Here is a 16,810-nt window from a genome sequence, read left to right on the forward strand (position 1 = left end):
ATGTGTGTCTGTGTGAGATGCCACAGCTGTATTCAGTTAAACACACAAGTAAAATGGCTTTCACAAAAATGAACATGTACGTTTGTCTGTGTATGTGTGTGTGTGTTTAAAAAAAACTTTTTTTCCTTCCTTTTCCTGAAATTATACTCTGTGCTTCCAAACAGATTGATAAAACAGACGATAAATCCCTGGAGGAGAGGGGAAGGATCATGATCTCGCTGAAGTACAGCTCCCAGAAGTCTGGCTTGGTGGTGGGGATTGTACGCTGTGCCCATCTTGCTGCAATGGATGCAAATGGTTTCTCGGACCCCTATGTTAAAACGTGGGTTAACTCACTGTTATCAGTCAAAGAACATAATATGCACCGTTATTCATTGTTATATTCACACCAACTACTATGAGAAAAACAAAAGAGTCCGAGAATCATCACATGTCAAATAAGGTCAGCTAATAACATCTGCTGCTACAGTTGAGTCTATTGAGCTTCTCTCCATGGTATGATCCCCACATGACAATCACAATATCAAACCTCCGCTGGTTTGACTCTAGCCATTTTGACGAGTTTTAAATATGATACAGTGAAGATTTCATTAGTCTGTAGATGAGCTGAAAAAGACTAGAAACATTTAAAAAGACTAAAACATTTATTCCACATAGTTCCTGTAAGGAGTGAGATTCAAGCAGTCTCTGATCAAACTTGGGGTTGACCTGCAGTTGAGGTTTGTTCATAATTGAAATAGTACACCATTAGCACATGCCATGCTACTCTGCCTCTCTCAGGTACAGTCGGTGACAGGACAGCCACCATGGTCGGTCTGCTATATTAGCCTTGTGCTTCCTTGATTTCATATGAGATGGGTCTTCTGATGTTGGATTTTGGATGTGCTATATTCAATTCCTGCCTAGTACAAGTACTGATGTTTTGACTGAGAAAAGAAAATAAGTCAGGTTTTAAAGTTTTAGATTTGAATATATTTAAAATGTTAAGTATCTTTCCTTATCTGTGGTCAGCAGCTGAGAGGCATGAGGTGTTTCGTTTCAGTGGCACCTCCATGGGCTTTAATTACGCCTTCTCTTCTCCACAGTATTGCCATTTGAAAGACGTAATGCGGTAGTCATTTTTAAAGTGAAGGGCCTACACCGGTTAGTCTTGGCTTCCCTTTACAAAAAGGCAGTCACATCAACAGAGTTGGGGGGACATACATTAAATCCTGTCACAATTGTAATTGCAGATGTGTCAGATAAAGTACAAAATATTGGTGTCAAAATGCATGTGTAATTCCTATCTATTTCACTAACAAGAAAACACATTGACTTATTTGGGGACCACTAAATGAGATGCCACACAGTCAGATAACTAATGCAGTTCTAGTTAATCTCAAGGCTTACAGTTGCATAGAATTGAAAAGTGGCTGCAACAGGACCACAGATTTGAACTACTGATGGATGTGGTGCCAAAGGAGGCCTCAGGAGGTTCTTCAAAATTGCTGCTGCATTACAGCAAATTATTGCTGCATTATATTCACAAGCATCTAATATAGAAATGTCAGAAGTGGACGGAGTGCAGTCACTCATAGCTGTTGGTTGTTATTAGTTCCTCCACCTCCATTTGTCCACCCCACTTGGAAAACAACAGAAGAATGCAGCCTAGTGGGAAGGGGAAACTGGAGCTGGTATATAAACACTCATTTAGTTCCTGGTGGGATTCCAGAGTTCTAGATAGAGATGTTGTAGTGCCCTCTTGTGGCTAAGAAAACTCTCCCCTTATGGTCAAACCTGTTGTCACAGGATGACCAGCTTGATGTGAATTGATCAAAGGGTTGGACAGGGGTCAGCTAACCTTGGTCCGACCTTTGTCTGTGGGTTGAAATAGATATAATTACCTTTTAATTAATTTAAATTAGTTAATTTAGTTAATTTAATTACCAATTTCAAAATCGAAAGAAAAAGTGTTAACTGTAGACCAACTGTAGTTCCAAGCTCGGTATTATAATTTAAGAATCAGAAAGAATATCCGAGGACTATCTGTAACACTGTCTCACTATTTGCTTAATGCTAAACACTGAATACTATATTGATTTTATGTGGAGAATTTTTTTTTATAATAAGCTGTAATGAGCCTTGTGGGTGCATTTGTTATGTTTTGTGCTTACAGGTACTTGAAACCAGATGAGAACAAAAAGTCAAAGCACAAGACTACTGTCAAGAAGAAAACCCTTAATCCTGAGTTCAATGAGGTACAGTCTCTCCTTCCCACATCTACCCGGCCCAACTAACAGCCTTTCATTAGGTTACGCAGCCTATTAGGCCTCATTGTTTTATTCACAATACTCTCTGACTCACTGAGCTCTGGCATTGTTGGTCTCTCAGCCTGTAAATTCTGCCATCGGTGTGTGTACGGTGCCCACTGTGGCACACAGGGACAGAAGCCTTCTCCTCCTGTCTGGGAAAATCTCCTCGAATTTACGAGAATGTATTTCATTGCTTTCAGATAGACAAACGTAAAACTCATATGTACTGTAATACATCACTCTTTTGGTTATTATCAGTGTTACACATTCTTGTGCTACTAACATATTTCTTAGGAGTATGACATTGTTTTGTGTCTAAAGAGTGCTAAACGTACCATATTGTTTTGCAGCTGTAGCCTGTTTTTATAGAGGTAAAAGCAGATGGAATTGGAACAGTTGTGCTGTAATATAGAACTATTTTCCCACTACAGTAACATGGGAATTGATTGTGTCATTTTGGATGTTTTAGTGTTTAACATCTTTGCTATTGCAGGAGTTCTTCTATGACATCAAATATGCTGACCTCACCAAAAAAACACTGGAAGTCACGGTCTGGGATTATGATATTGGGAAGTCAAATGATTTCATTGGTAAGTAGCCAGTTTCAGATTTGGCCACCTTGAAATTGTTCTTGAAATACAAATAACAAATCTGTAAAAACATGTGAACAGATGGCATATTAGCATTACGTCTGTGTGGTTCTCATGACAAAGAACACTAGAATAGCACTGTAACAGGCTAGTGGAAATGACCCGGTTCTGTATAAGGAGTTTCAGAGCTTTGAGTCTTGCTGCTCTCTGTCATCGCCAGGCGGAGTATCGCTAGGAATCAACGCGAACGGAGAGAGACTGAAGCACTGGTTTGACTGTCTCAAAAACAAGGACAAGAAAATCGAGCGTTGGCACACTCTAACCAATGAACTTCCTGGTTCTGGAATGAACGACTGAAGAAGACTCGTGAAATGTCAGCATTGGTGGAGCAAATACCCTAATTGTCCCTCGTTGTGTTGATGTGATCCCAGACTCGACAGACGTGGCATCCTCCAGCAGATTACTGGCTCAGAGATGGGTGTTGAGCCAACCTCCTCCCAGATAATAAAAAAAAAAGTTGGTTATGTTGCTCTCTTTACATTGTTTCTGTAGTCTGATGTCAGGGCTCTGCATAGATCCACAAAACAAGCGTGTCATCAAAAAAACATAGGAACCTCTAGGAAGGAAGGAATTACATAGGAACATAGGAAGTGAAAATGTACACCTCCTTTTAGAAGGCAAGGCATGATGTCAGCAATCCTTCTTTCCTCCCCGTTCTCAACTGACCAACTATTAGAATGATTTTTCCTTCAGAACTCAAGCTCAAGATTCATCTGTTGTTTACACAATGTACAGTAGGCTGCAGTTCCACATTCCTCCGCTGCCTGCTTGGTACCTAAGTACGTTGGGTGTGGACTTGAGAAAGCTCTGTGATTTTTGTACACCTCCGTGGTTTTGCACTGGTCATGTTCCTTTCAGTCAATCAGTTGTCAAAAAAAGTGAGTGATCAAGATTTGTTGGGTTTCATTTGTTTTTATATCAATTTTGTGGAGTATCTTGTTGCTTTAATGTTTTTGGTTGTTTTTTAAGGTAGAGTATAATCGAAGAACCCTGTCAATATACAAAATATATCAATTGAATGTAAATTATTAACCATTGTTTTCTATGGTGTCTAAGTGTGCACCCAAGTGCTGTATGTAACAGGGAACAGAGCACACAGACATGCTAAGTGAACAGCAGAGTCAGTGAAGGTATACAGAAAACTGATTTTGTTACCATTTCTAAATTACCGGTACAAAAAATTAGGCAAATGCCCCCACCATAGCTATGAGCTTGTCATTAAGAAATGTTAGCCACAAAGCCACGTGGCATGTAAAGGAAAGTGGACATCCATTTGCCATGTTTTACAAAGTCTTGGCTTGGCTTGACCACCATAACATACAAAATTTCAATGTGCCAAGGTCCCTGTGGAAAGTTCCTATTGTATTTGAGATTATTTGTGCTTTGTTACAAAATTGAACGCTCAAGAAAAGAAATATAGGAGACGTGGACAGCCATGACTGATATACAGTACACATTCATCACATTAAGTATTATCTCTTCTCTTCTTTTGGTTTATGTGTGAGTGTAAACATTGTGTCTTTTAATATTAACAAATATCATGTATTAACTGTTCATTTATTCGTCAGCTTCTCTGTAACTTTGTGTGTGAGTTTTAGGCTATTCTTAGAGGTTTAGACAGCTTAGCCATTTTAGCTTCTACTGCAGACATAATCGCAACACTATTCATACATGTTCATGAATTTATGTTTTATTTTATTTTTGTTATTCTTGTTTATTCTTGGTTATATTTTTACCTTATCTGGTCAGGCTCCAATCTCTTACAATCAAACAGCATGGATGCTGAATTGAATGGTTAGGAATGAGCTGCATGGGCTACTATGGCGGATTGGCAGCGCAGCGCCACAATACTGCCGGTATTCATTTGAATTGCTTTGACCACTGCAAAGCCCAAGTTGAGCTCCAGCCTGCAAGGATGTCTGTGCACCTACTCCGTACTACTACAGACTTTCTGTCTCAATGCATATTCAGTACAACAGCCACACTTGTGACACTTTTGTAATCTGTTTGCCTTTGTATTCAATCTTCAAACTACAGAAATGCATGCAATGTTCATGGTTTGTCACAAAAATGGCTTAATGTTTGATACTGCTGATTTTTCTGTGAAAAAAAAATCTGGATGCTACAAAGAATGTCAGTGTCTTTTCTTGGACAAAGTTTTTGTACCTTTAAACGCTACTGCATTGCCCGCCAGGCTGCTGTATTAACCGGAGATGTGACTGCATGTGGAAGGTCTGTCTCTGTTTTGTTCCTTTTTTAACACTCAGGCAATTGTTTGCATATTCTAGTGGTTCTCTGATGAAAAACAAAACAAACAAATGTACTCTCAACTCACCTTACTCTTGCACCAATTCTGGCTGAATTATCGTGCCTTTTCTTATGTAAGTGTGATTTTTGCACCACTCACTTTACAGTAATTCCTAGGTCTGTATTAGCTTTTAATATGGAAATGATACATATTTCTATTCCTGTCCCAATATTTGCCACGCAGTGACACATTGGCATTGTGTCATTGCACTGTGTGTTGGCAGCATTGATGGCAAAGGTGCAAGGCTGAGGTAAACGGGGGACAGATCCTGGTTTCTGGTAGATGATAGAAAGCCGTTATTGTTCAAGTAAATACAATCAAGTCCTCTTGTAACCTATTACAGCACAGCATAGGTATATAAATGTTAGTAATGAACAGGTCATATGGATGTGAGACAACTACCCAAAACCTCACAAAATCTTATTACAGCCTAGTTGATAAACATTCTGATGATAATGATCTCACATAAATCAGCAACATTGAGTACTGAGTACAACACAAGTGCTCTATCAGAAACCTGAATCTGATATTTTCGTTATGTCCTTTTCAGAGTATTATATTTCTTTTTTGTGAATGGTGTGCTATTTATGTTTGACAACAGAAACCTGTGTCTAATAAAGTAGAGAACCAATATAAAGAGAACCATGCTTGTTGTATTATTGGATGAATGCCGGTGATTCAAATGCTCTTATCAAACAAGTCTCAGATTTTCATGTTTTGTCAGCATGCATCTAAATAACCCCATGCTCTTAATACATTATCAATTTCAAGTCTTTTGTTCAGTATTTGACTAGGATATTTTTACTGGTTTTGTTGATATGAGTAAACATTACAGCTTGATTCCATTGTTGTGAAGCCGGCTTCTAAGTTCAACCGTCGTTTACTATGGTTGTTATAGTTCAAGAGCAATGATATGGAACAGTGATAAACTTTTTCATCAGATCTATTCATAGACCGATATAGACCGGTTTCAGGTCCCTAACAACCAGAATTAATAGTCACCCCATTATAATTATTATGGAGCCCTTTTTTACTTAGCAGCAACCAAAGACACAACTGGGAAATCTTTCATCTATATATATATATTTTTTTATTGACTCTATTCAAAACCCAAACAGCGAATATAGTTACAAAATGACGGAGGTATTTTCTTTTTCAGATAAAAATACATGAATAGGTTATATCTGTTTTGTGATAGGAGTTTGTGTAATATATTATAGACTACTACGATAACTAGCCATGTTGTGACATGCTACACTTCTTCTGAGGCCAGTTCATCTCAGTCAGATTCTTCCTCCTGGGCTTCAGTGACCTTGGTGCTTTCCCTTCTCTGTAGCTTCTTGGCCCCTATGGTGAGAAGCTTAAAAAGGTGCTTCAATCCCAAACGCTGTGCGTCATCCACAGGTCGGTTATTGAACCTGTCTCGGAGCTGTTTCAAGAAATTATTAAATGCATACTGTCCATCTGGCATCACACATTAAGAGTTCTTGTTAGGGAGCAACAGTGGCGGAAACGCCAAGGGTTTAACCTTTTTTCAAACATTTTATTCAAGGGCTCAAAATCTTATTTCATTAAAGTATCACTAAACTATCTCTGTACCTCAAGATTTGACCCGTTCTTTAAGCAGTACCTCACCACCTCTTCCTGGTTTGTGCACACTGCCTAAAGAAGCAAAAGTAAGACACAACTGTAGAGCACAACAGAGAATGCACTGCCCAAAAGACACATCTGTACTCAAAAAGGTATTGACATGTACCACATGTAAGGGAGTTCTGCCATCAAGATCAGCAAAATTAAAGCTGACTCCAGCTAATTTCCAAGCTTCCATCTGTTCAGTATCTCCCAGGTACGCAAGACTATAAAAAAGAGAGTATGTCATTTGAATGCAATATGTTCTTGCAAAAGTATGCTAATAAAGTCGTAACATGCAATTGAAAATGATTTAATATATCAAGATAAAAGATGAAGAGGAGAGAAATTAAATCTGTGAGGAAAATTGGATTGTAGTTGCTAATTGCAAACACGTTGTTGTTCTTCTCACCAACACATCTCTGCCCCTAGATCCGGCTCGGACATCTCTAACAGGGCTCCTTCATTGACCAAAAACTTCACTACCTCATAATTTCTGAAAAAACAATATTATGACATGAACATTTATAACTGTCACTGATCTCTACCAAACTTTCTTTAAAAATTAAACATATACTATACTGCTGTAAGAATATAATTTAAATGAGCAAACAGCATTTGTGCTATGTGGTGCTGCTGTATGCTTCAGTGCTGTGCCGTTCTTCTTACTGTGAATACTGTTACATATGGAGTGAGGTGTGAAAATGATTATTCCCTGTGGACATTAAAATATCTATCTATCTATCTATATTAGAGAGGAAAACCTTGGAGATATCTATGTCTTACTTGAAACGGATTGCATCCATAATAGGGGTTCCTTCTGAATTATCTCTGGCATTGACATCTGCGCCTTTACTGATAAGATATTTGACCGTCTCCACATCACCCTCACCAGCTGCAAGATGTAGGGGAGTCCTCCCACGATTATCCGGAACACACACATCTGCACCCTTAGACACACAGACAATAATGTTCATTCAAATTATGAAAAGACAAATAATCAAACTCAAAAAAATACAATATCCACAAATATTTAGAACTGCGACTGCAACTTATATGTCACTTGATAGTGTTTGGTATGTGTATTGCAATATTTGTGAATATATTAAAGGAACCGCATGTAAGAAATGTATTTCAATTAATCATAAAATGGCCCTAATATGTCACTAGACATTAAGAAATCATGTTCATTTCAAATACTTATATCACCGACAACAGTAGTCCGGCCAGGATATTGTCATTTAAAAAGTGAAGTTGCAGCCCTCAACTGATGTTGTTGTGTTTTGTCATGTCATTCTGTGTTTTGGCCTGTTGCGCCACCCTCCACCTATCTACTAATCACAAAGTCAGTAGTGTTTCGGCATCCGGGTTGGCAACCTTGAGTCAGGGGGGAGGGGTAGGGGATACACCTCTCTACAGTCATTTGAAAGTGATTGCAGTACCAGTTTTGGCCACAATCTTACATATGGTTCCTTTAATGTTAGCCTAAATTATGACATGACTGTAACATGTGGCTAGATGGACCAGTATTAACTAAACTGTTATTTATATGTCATTATGTGAAAAATAATCTTTTCAATTTCAACATTACCTCTTTCAGATGTGTTTGCATTGAAACAATGTCCCCTTGTAAAGCTGATGCATTCATAAGCATTGGAAATAGTGCAAGTTGGCACACCCTCATCTCCTAGGAGTTGATAAATATGAATGGAAGTTAGGTGGTTTGGGGCCTAACATGAACTTTGAACTACATAGGTGTTTATCTACATATGGAAGTGTATCTATGTTTCTAGGGTCCAGTCATTGGTTTCTAAGAGAAAAATGTCCATTAAAATTAATACACATAAGCGTTGTGTTCAACCAGACTTCATAGGCGTAACCCTCCACATTGGACAAGTTCAAATATTCAATGAATTATATTATCTTTTTATAGTGGATGGAATCCACTATCTTGAAATCTCCTGGCTTCTTCTTATTACAGCGCATTAAAATGCACTGTACTGTTCTTCCTAGTCATCTTATTATTATTACAGTGCATGAAAATGCACTACTGTTCTTCCTAGGCTTCTTCTTCTTATTACAGTGCATGAAAATGCACTGTACTGTTCTTCCAAGGCTTCTTATTAAAGTGCATGAAAATGCACTCTACTTTTATCCAATTTATTACAGTGCATGAAAATGCACTGTACTGTTCTTCCTAGGCTTTTTATTACAGTGCATGAAAATGCACTGTACTGTTCTTCCTAGGCTTCTTCGTATTATAGTGCATGAAAATGCACTGTACTGTTCTTCCTAGGCTTCTTCTTCTTCTTCTAACGCAATTAATGCAGCTTCAACCGCTTAACGTAGAAACTTCATTCAAACTCTGTTACGTAGGTCTTACTTAGGACATCTGTGCTATGTATTTTTCAGCTTTGTAACTTTTATACTTTTTAAACTATTAATTAAAAACTGTTCAAAATTTCCCCATAGACTTAACATGGGCTGATGACATCACAATAGAGCCGTTAAGCAATTAGAATCCTATGGCAGGTGTTCAGGCCACCTGGATCAACTGCCAGTCTCAGGCTTTAACCCTTAAAGGTGTAGTTTTTGAACATTCTAAGTTCCGCAACAATTGAAGGTTCTAAAATTCTATGTTGAATTCAATGAACCCAGATATTCTTTAGAATGTTAATTTCCCAACATTCCCGTCACACCGGTGTGACGGAACTCCTTTAAGGGTTAAGCATACAAACTGGCCCTATTAAGACTACACATCCTGTTCAACTGCTTCCTCTGCCAAAAACTGTTTCAAAATAAAAGTCCTCATTACAATATTTCATTGTTAAACAATTTAACCCTTTAAACTACTGAACTTTTTAACTGTTCAGCCATTGTAACTGTTACTTGTCATCAACTATGACTCCTACCCACTGTAGCTAGTTAGCATGATTAGCATAGTTAGCATGTTAGCATTGTTAACATTGTTAGCATTGTTAAAATTTTTAGCAAAACTACTAAAAATGATTAGCTAAGTTAGCTAAGTAACATGGTTAGCATAGTTAGCATGCTAACATGATAGTTAGCATTTTTAACAAAACTGCTAAAAATGATAAGCTAAGTTAGCTAAGTCACATGGTTAGCATAGATAGCATGCTAGCATGTTAACATGCTAGTTAGCATAGTTAGCATAACTGCTAAAAATGATTAGCTAAGTTAGCTAAGTCACATGGTTAGCATAGTTAGCATGTTAGCATGCTAATTAGCATAACTACTAAAAATGATTAGCTAAGTTAGCTAAGTAACATGGTTAGCATAGTTAGCATGTTAGCATGTTAACATGTTAGTTAGCATAGTTAGCATAACTGCTAAAGATGATTAGCGAAGTTAGCTAAGTCACATGGTTAGCATAATTAATTAACATGTTAGCATGCTAATTAGCATAGTTATCATAACTAATAAAAATGATTAGTTAGGTTAGCTAAGTCATATGGTTAGCATAGTTAACATTTTAACATTGTTAGCATGCTAGTTAGCATAGTTAATTGGTTAGCATTATTATCTTTGTTAACATAGTTAGCATAACTACTAGCAAACATTGGAGCCATTCCAACTGTTAGTTATCGTCAACTATCTGCCTAAATAATTTAACCATTTCAATTATCAACCTATTTAACTGTTCAGTCATTCCAACTGTAGTAAACCTTATCTACCAAGCAAATAATTTAACCATATGAACTCATCATATTTTTGCATTTTCATGCACTGTATTTCTTTCAGGAAATGCTTTTCTAGTTCTTATTTTTCTTCTTCTAACGCAGTTAATGCAGCTTAAACCATTTAACGTAGAAACTTCATTCAAACTTTGTTACGTAGGTCTTACTTATGACATCCGGGCTTTGTATTTTTCATCTTTCTAACTTTTATACTTTTTAAACTATTAATTATTAACTTTTAAAAAATCCCCATTGACTTAAAGGAACACGCCACCCAAAATCAGTAGTGATATATGTTCTTACCGTAACTTTCACGAGTTGAGTCGTACCTCTCCCGCGTCGGTAGGTGCACTCAAACGCTCTGTCGCGCTGTGTTAGCATGTTGCTATGCTAGCGGGTTCTGCCGTGGCCGTAGAGAGAGGCACATAGCAGTATTCAAACACCTCCACGTTTTACCTACTTAAATACAGTTGCACGAGTAGTTGATGAAAAATGTTAGGGCACACAACATGAAATGTGACGATTTTCCAAGCGAATAAACATGAGAACTACAATGTGTGGCGCAATAGCACTTGGGAGTACTTCGACCTAGCGTGGTAATATTATTACCACCTAATTGTAGATCCTATCCACCACAGAGTTTAGAATCCATGCTGGATCGACCCTCAGCCTCTCCCTCCCCTCTGAGCGAGAGAGGCACACACACTAGAGATGCGCTGATGGGCTATTATTTCAACCATAACTGCATAGCAAAACTTATCATCCATCAGCCATCCATCAGCACCAAAGTTTGTTGACCAATTTTCAAAACTGCACCTGCCCACCATCCGCTGGTTGTTTTAATGTAGGCTATATGGGTGATGCAGCGCTGCTGACGTGAGGCTAGAAAGCCCTTGCCTGTTCTAGAAAGACTGATCTAATGCAGCATATATATTAAAAGGCAAAAGTCGTACATTGGCTAGGCCTATCCCCAGAATATCAGCAGCAAACTCAGTCTCTGTCGCGCAAAACAGTCTCCAAATAAAACGCACATCGGCCTGTTGCCTATTCTGCCAGCTTGTGACAATATATCGTCCAAAATGCTTGATTGCATTGCATTCTCCACATTTTTAGCTAAATTTTCATGTACCACATCAGCATTTTTGTTCAGTGAATCTTTTGTAAATTGCTTTACAATTACCGTCGGGCCCTTGTCAGCAGACTTCGGCTTGCCTCTTGCCATATTCACTCCTTGTCTTCCGATGTCATTTCTGAGTCATCTACAGATGTTCACCTCCCTAAATAGAACCAACTTCAACCTGTGTTATATCCTAGATGAGACTGCCTGGGTTATTTTGTTTAGATATTAGCCTATATATAAAACACATAATTGTAGCCTACCATTCAGGGAATTTAAGTGCGAGATGTTCAGAACATAAGAGCTAAAACTTCTACAAACTCACTAACATCCACAGCGGAAAAAGAAGGTAAGAAAAATAGTCGGAAAACTTAGATGTGTAAGGCAAGCAAGCAAGTTTGGCGGTTGTTACTAAAAATGTGAACATGCACGTTGCATTGTTGTGCGGTGGACTTTCAGAATGAATGGAGTCGGAGTTTCTTTAATATCGAGGCGTCATATTTGTCCGATGGCCTGCTATAAAATGAATTGCGATGTCTGTCTGAAAAAGACGCGCTCGTGCAGTCAAAATGAATGGGAGTCTTCAGAACAGGCTTGTCAGTCAACCTGACATAACAGTGTGTAAAGTAGCCTATAATGTGAAAGGATTTCTTTCTTTTTGCAAAAAATAAAGTACAATAGGCATTAATTAGTAGGCCAGGAGCATGCTGAAATTATGTGGCAAATTGCGTTTTTTATTACAATGATAAAATTGTAAAAGGACGTGACCGAAGCTGAGGCAAGCCAGGCAAATAGGCCTATAGGCCCGACGGTAATTGTAAAGCAATTTACAAAAGATTCACTGAACAAAAATGCTGATGTGGTACATGAAAATGTAGCTAAAAATGTGGAGAATGCAATGCAATCAAGCATTTTGGACGATAAATTGTCACAAGCTGGCAGAATAGGCAACAGGCCGATGTGCGTTTTATTTGGAGACTGTTTTGCGCGACAGAGACTGAGTTTGCTGCTGATATTCTGGGGATAGGCCTAGCCAATGTACGACTTTTGCCTTTTAATATATTTGCTGCATTAGATCAGTCTTTCTAGAACAGGCAAGGGCTTTCTAGCCTCACGTCAGCAGCGCTGCATCACCCATATAGCCTACATTAAAACAACCAGCGGATGGCAGGTGCAGTTTTGAAAATTGGTCAACAACTTTGGTGCTGATGGATGGCTGATGGATGATAAGTTTTGCTATGCAGTTATGGTTGAAATAATAGCCCATCAGCGCATCTCTAGTGTGTGTGCCTCTCTCGCTCAGAGGGGAGGGAGAGGCTGAGGGTCGATCCAGCATGGATTCTAAACTCTGTGGTGGATAGGATCTACAATTAGGTGTTAATAATATTACCACGCTAGGTCGAAGTACTCCAAAGTGCTATTGCGCCACACATTGTAGTTCTCATGTTTATTCGCTTGGAAAATCGTCACGTTTCATGTTGTGTGCCCTAACATTTTTCATCAACTACTCGTGCAACTGTATTTAAGTAGGTAAAACGTGGAGGTGTTTGAATACTGCTATGTGCCTCTCTCTACAGCCACGGCAGAGCCCGCTAGCATAGCAACATGCTAACACATTCGCGCCGCGCGACAGAGCGTTTGAGTGCACCTACCGACGCGGGAGAGGTACGACTCAACTCGTGAAAGTTCCGGTAAGAACATATATCACTACTGATTTTGGGTGGCGTGTTCCTTTAAGCATACAGTCTCATTCTATTAAGACTACACATCATGTTCAACTGTTTCCTCTGTCCACAACTGTTTCAAAATAAAAGTCCTCGCTACAATAATTCCCTATTAAATAATTTAACCATTTAAACCATCCTGCACCTGTATCAACTTCCAGCTGCTCATCTAGGCCCTATCAAAGAGCCAGTTCAACTGATTGATTGATTGATTAAACTATTAATTAAAAACTATTAGGCCTTTATGACATCACAGCAATTATAATCCTGTGCCAGGTGCCCAGGCCACCTGCATCAACTGTCAGTTTCTCAGGCTTTAAGCATACAGTCTCATTCTCTTAATATAAGACTACACATCCTGTTCAACTGTTTCAACTGTTCAGTCATTCCAACTATATTAAACCTCATCTACCTAGCAAATAATTTGACCATTTAAACTATCCACCTATATTAAACCTCATCTACCTAGCAAACAATTTAACCATTTAAACTATCCACCTATTTAACTGTTCAGTCATTCCAACTATATTAAACCTCATACCTTGCAAATAATTTAACCATTTAAACTATCCACCTATTTAACTGTTCAGTCATTCCAACTATATTAAACCTCATCTACCTAGCAAAAAATTTAACCATTTAAACTAGCGTTTCTCAACGGGGGCGGTACCGCCCCCCTGGGGGCGTTTGAACACCGTCGGGGGGCGTTGTGAATGAGATAGCTGAGAGGGGGGCGATCAGGCACAAATGGGGGGCGTTGATCACTGATATTTATTATAATGTTTAAGCATTACATTTGTTTGTTTTGACACGAAATGGAATGATTTGTGCCTGGTGGCTCCGTCTAGTTTCCTCCTTAGAGCGCTCCGCTCTAGAATCTTTGTTAGAATCGGCCGAAGATTCTACAGTGGAGCGCTCTAGGCTACTGGCATGTCATTTCCATGGCAACATCTATAAACAAATTCAGCAGACTGACCGCCGCAGAGCGGGTTGACGGCTCCTGACGGCTGCAACAGTCGAACCCTGCTTCGTGGGTTAAAATTACATATCCAATCAAAATGTACACAAGCACAATTACGTAGGCTATACATATTTTTTTAATATCAAAACTTAAAAAACAAAGCAAACAAGAAGAAATGCCCATGCTCTTAATGATAGGCTCTTCAGGCAGCTGTGTGGCAAGAATGATGAGGCCTTCGAGCGTCTGTTGCTCCACACCGAGGTGCGCTGGCTCTCCAAAGGCACACATGGTCTGCGTTATCCGCTGCTGTGGGAGAAGACTTGTGTTCTTCTTCTTGCTTTCCCCACATCCTACCTCGTAGAGCAGGGATTCAGCCAAGCTCTCCAATTGCAGACCAAGTACCGCAACCGTCTGAATTTGGTAGACTCCGGTGCGCTCAGGCTGAAGCTGACGTCTGTGTGTCCTGACGTTAAAAAGCTGGCAGCTAGCCACCAAGCACAGGGCTCACACTAAATTAAATTCCTTTTTACTAGTTTGTTAATTTCTGTGGCTGAATGTCCATTTCATCGAAGTTCTTTGCCTCAAATTACTATTTTTCTTGTTTAAAATTGGCGACAGGCTGTTGCCGTCGTCTTCCCCCGCCTTCAGTTAAATAACGGCGATTTCAAATTTTATTTTATAGGACTGCTAATCAGCTTAATTGAGTGCGTGACCGAACGATATTGTCATTGGTCAAAGAGGCATGCTGTTCACATGATTGATTGATGTTAAAATGTCTGTTACCAGAGACCTGCATTAATCTCTGGTTTTGCGTTTTGAATGTGCAAATACATACTTTCAAACTTCCCCAATTCTTGTGCAATGTTTTTCCCTTATTACTAATGAACTGGAACAAGTAGACCACACACAAAACATAAATGAAGTATTATCAAGAATTTGATCATGTTCCACAGATCTGGCCAAACAGCATTCAAGCACAAAGCCTTGGCTACTCACTCAAGGTCTTATCTCAAACTGCAGATCATAGACAGAGAAAGCATAGGCCTACTGTATACTTTGGGTACAGAACACAGTTGCATGTCCAGTGTACACGGAGAATGACAGTGTCTTGGAGCGGCCGCAACCCCGCAACTCCACTTTCAACGTCATGATTCCGACAGATACGCCTCTGCTTTTTATCTGGTGGTGGTGGAGTTGACCGGACATCTAAGGCTTCAGACGTTACCAATTTTATCTTCATCCATCGCGTCTGGCCTCTGAAAAAACTTTTAAGGCTACTCTGCCTGGGCCTGGCCATGTTTGAACCGCCTCACTCATTTGTTCGTTGTTTAACATAAGCGTGCGCTTCCTATTTGAAATGTTTCCTATTTGAAATGCAGCAGGCTATGCGTCTTGTTTAATAGCTTTCAAACGGTAGAGCCTGTACATTTAAAAACATAGCCAGAGGACGTATTGCTTTAATATAGGCTTACATTTTAAGGCTTATTCTCAAATTCAGATTGCGTTAGGGGGACGGGATTATTAGCCAATTTCAATCGGACAATTTGACCGGAGAGATTTAATTTTGTCGGACATTTAATTTTTTTTCCGGCCAATGTCCGGTTATTACCGGACAACGGAAACCCTGGTGTAAGGTTAGCATGCTTTCCCCCTCGTGGGGGGCGGTAACCTTTCCGAACGTCTTAACCGACTGTATGTATTGGGGAGATAATCGTTAATCGAATCGAAATCGAATCGGACTGAAAAAATGAATCATTAGATTAATCGATGCATTGAAAAACTAATCGCTAGATTAATCGTTTAAAAAATAATCGTTTATCCCAGCCCTAGATTCAATGTTTTTTTTTTTCAGGAATCTCCCCACCAACATTAAGCCAGCAGCTTTCCATCCACTATTGTAATTCCTCTGGCATTACATTCTAGTTTATTATTAGGACAACAGCAATTAAACACAACAACATTAAAGGGACACCAGGCAAGCCTGATGCTTTTTCTCTACGAAACTCCCCCTCGCTCGGTCTGAAGCTCTTTTTTTGTTCTTTGCATCTTCCGTCAAGGGTTTTCGCTGCTTCTTCGCCGGCTCTGCCATTATACACACGTTTGCAACAATCGCTAGCGTTTCGTTAGCCTCCCTCTGTGCTGTGGATGCAGGATGGAAAATGAAACTGCTTCGGTCGCCGGGTACGATACACTGAACTTGTAAGCGGGATATTCTTCCTACAGGCAGTAGGGGCGGGCGAGAGAGTCTTCATTCGCCCTGTAATGAGTCATTTAACCAGCGATCTTATCCACCATAATATTTTTCAGTGTCTATACAGTAATAATCTTCTAACTGTGAAAATGTCAGACCCTATTTTGCCTTATTTAAAAAAATCGAAATTGCTCCTTTTGTTTCATAAACGAACTACAAAAAAGCCACGTGACTTTACCCT

General features: G+C 39.2%; 1 protein-coding gene and 1 long non-coding RNA gene across 6 annotated transcripts in view; one reads left to right on the forward strand and one right to left on the reverse strand.

Annotated features, from left to right (window-relative positions):
- Window positions 1-5,871, forward strand: part of doc2b (double C2-like domains, beta) — a 160,626-nt gene extending 154,755 nt beyond the window's left edge. For all 5 annotated transcript variants that reach the window (XM_076274641.1, XM_076274638.1, XM_076274640.1 and 2 more), the window contains 4 exons: window positions 165-322; window positions 2,156-2,237; window positions 2,785-2,881; window positions 3,102-5,871. In XM_076274641.1, the coding sequence (XP_076130756.1) occupies window positions 165-322; window positions 2,156-2,237; window positions 2,785-2,881; window positions 3,102-3,238 (474 nt within the window). In that variant the 3' untranslated portion in view covers window positions 3,239-5,871. The remainder of the gene's footprint in view (window positions 1-164; window positions 323-2,155; window positions 2,238-2,784; window positions 2,882-3,101) is intronic.
- Window positions 5,872-7,017: 1,146 nt separating this feature from the next.
- On the reverse strand, window positions 7,018-7,821 carry LOC143112515 (uncharacterized). Its single transcript, XR_012984776.1, has 3 exons — window positions 7,665-7,821; window positions 7,291-7,374; window positions 7,018-7,105 (listed from the first exon to the last, which is right to left on the reverse strand). It is a non-coding gene; the product is annotated as an uncharacterized LOC143112515 (long non-coding RNA).
- Between the last annotated feature and the right edge of the window lie 8,989 nt (window positions 7,822-16,810).

The sequence above is a fragment of the Alosa pseudoharengus genome, unplaced genomic scaffold (genome assembly GCF_046254945.1).
Source record: "Alosa pseudoharengus isolate Yale_2024_CS ecotype anadromous, Long Island Sound unplaced genomic scaffold, YU_APseudo_1.1 YU_APseudo_1.1_scf_8, whole genome shotgun sequence".
NCBI lineage: Eukaryota > Metazoa > Chordata > Actinopteri > Clupeiformes > Clupeidae > Alosa > Alosa pseudoharengus.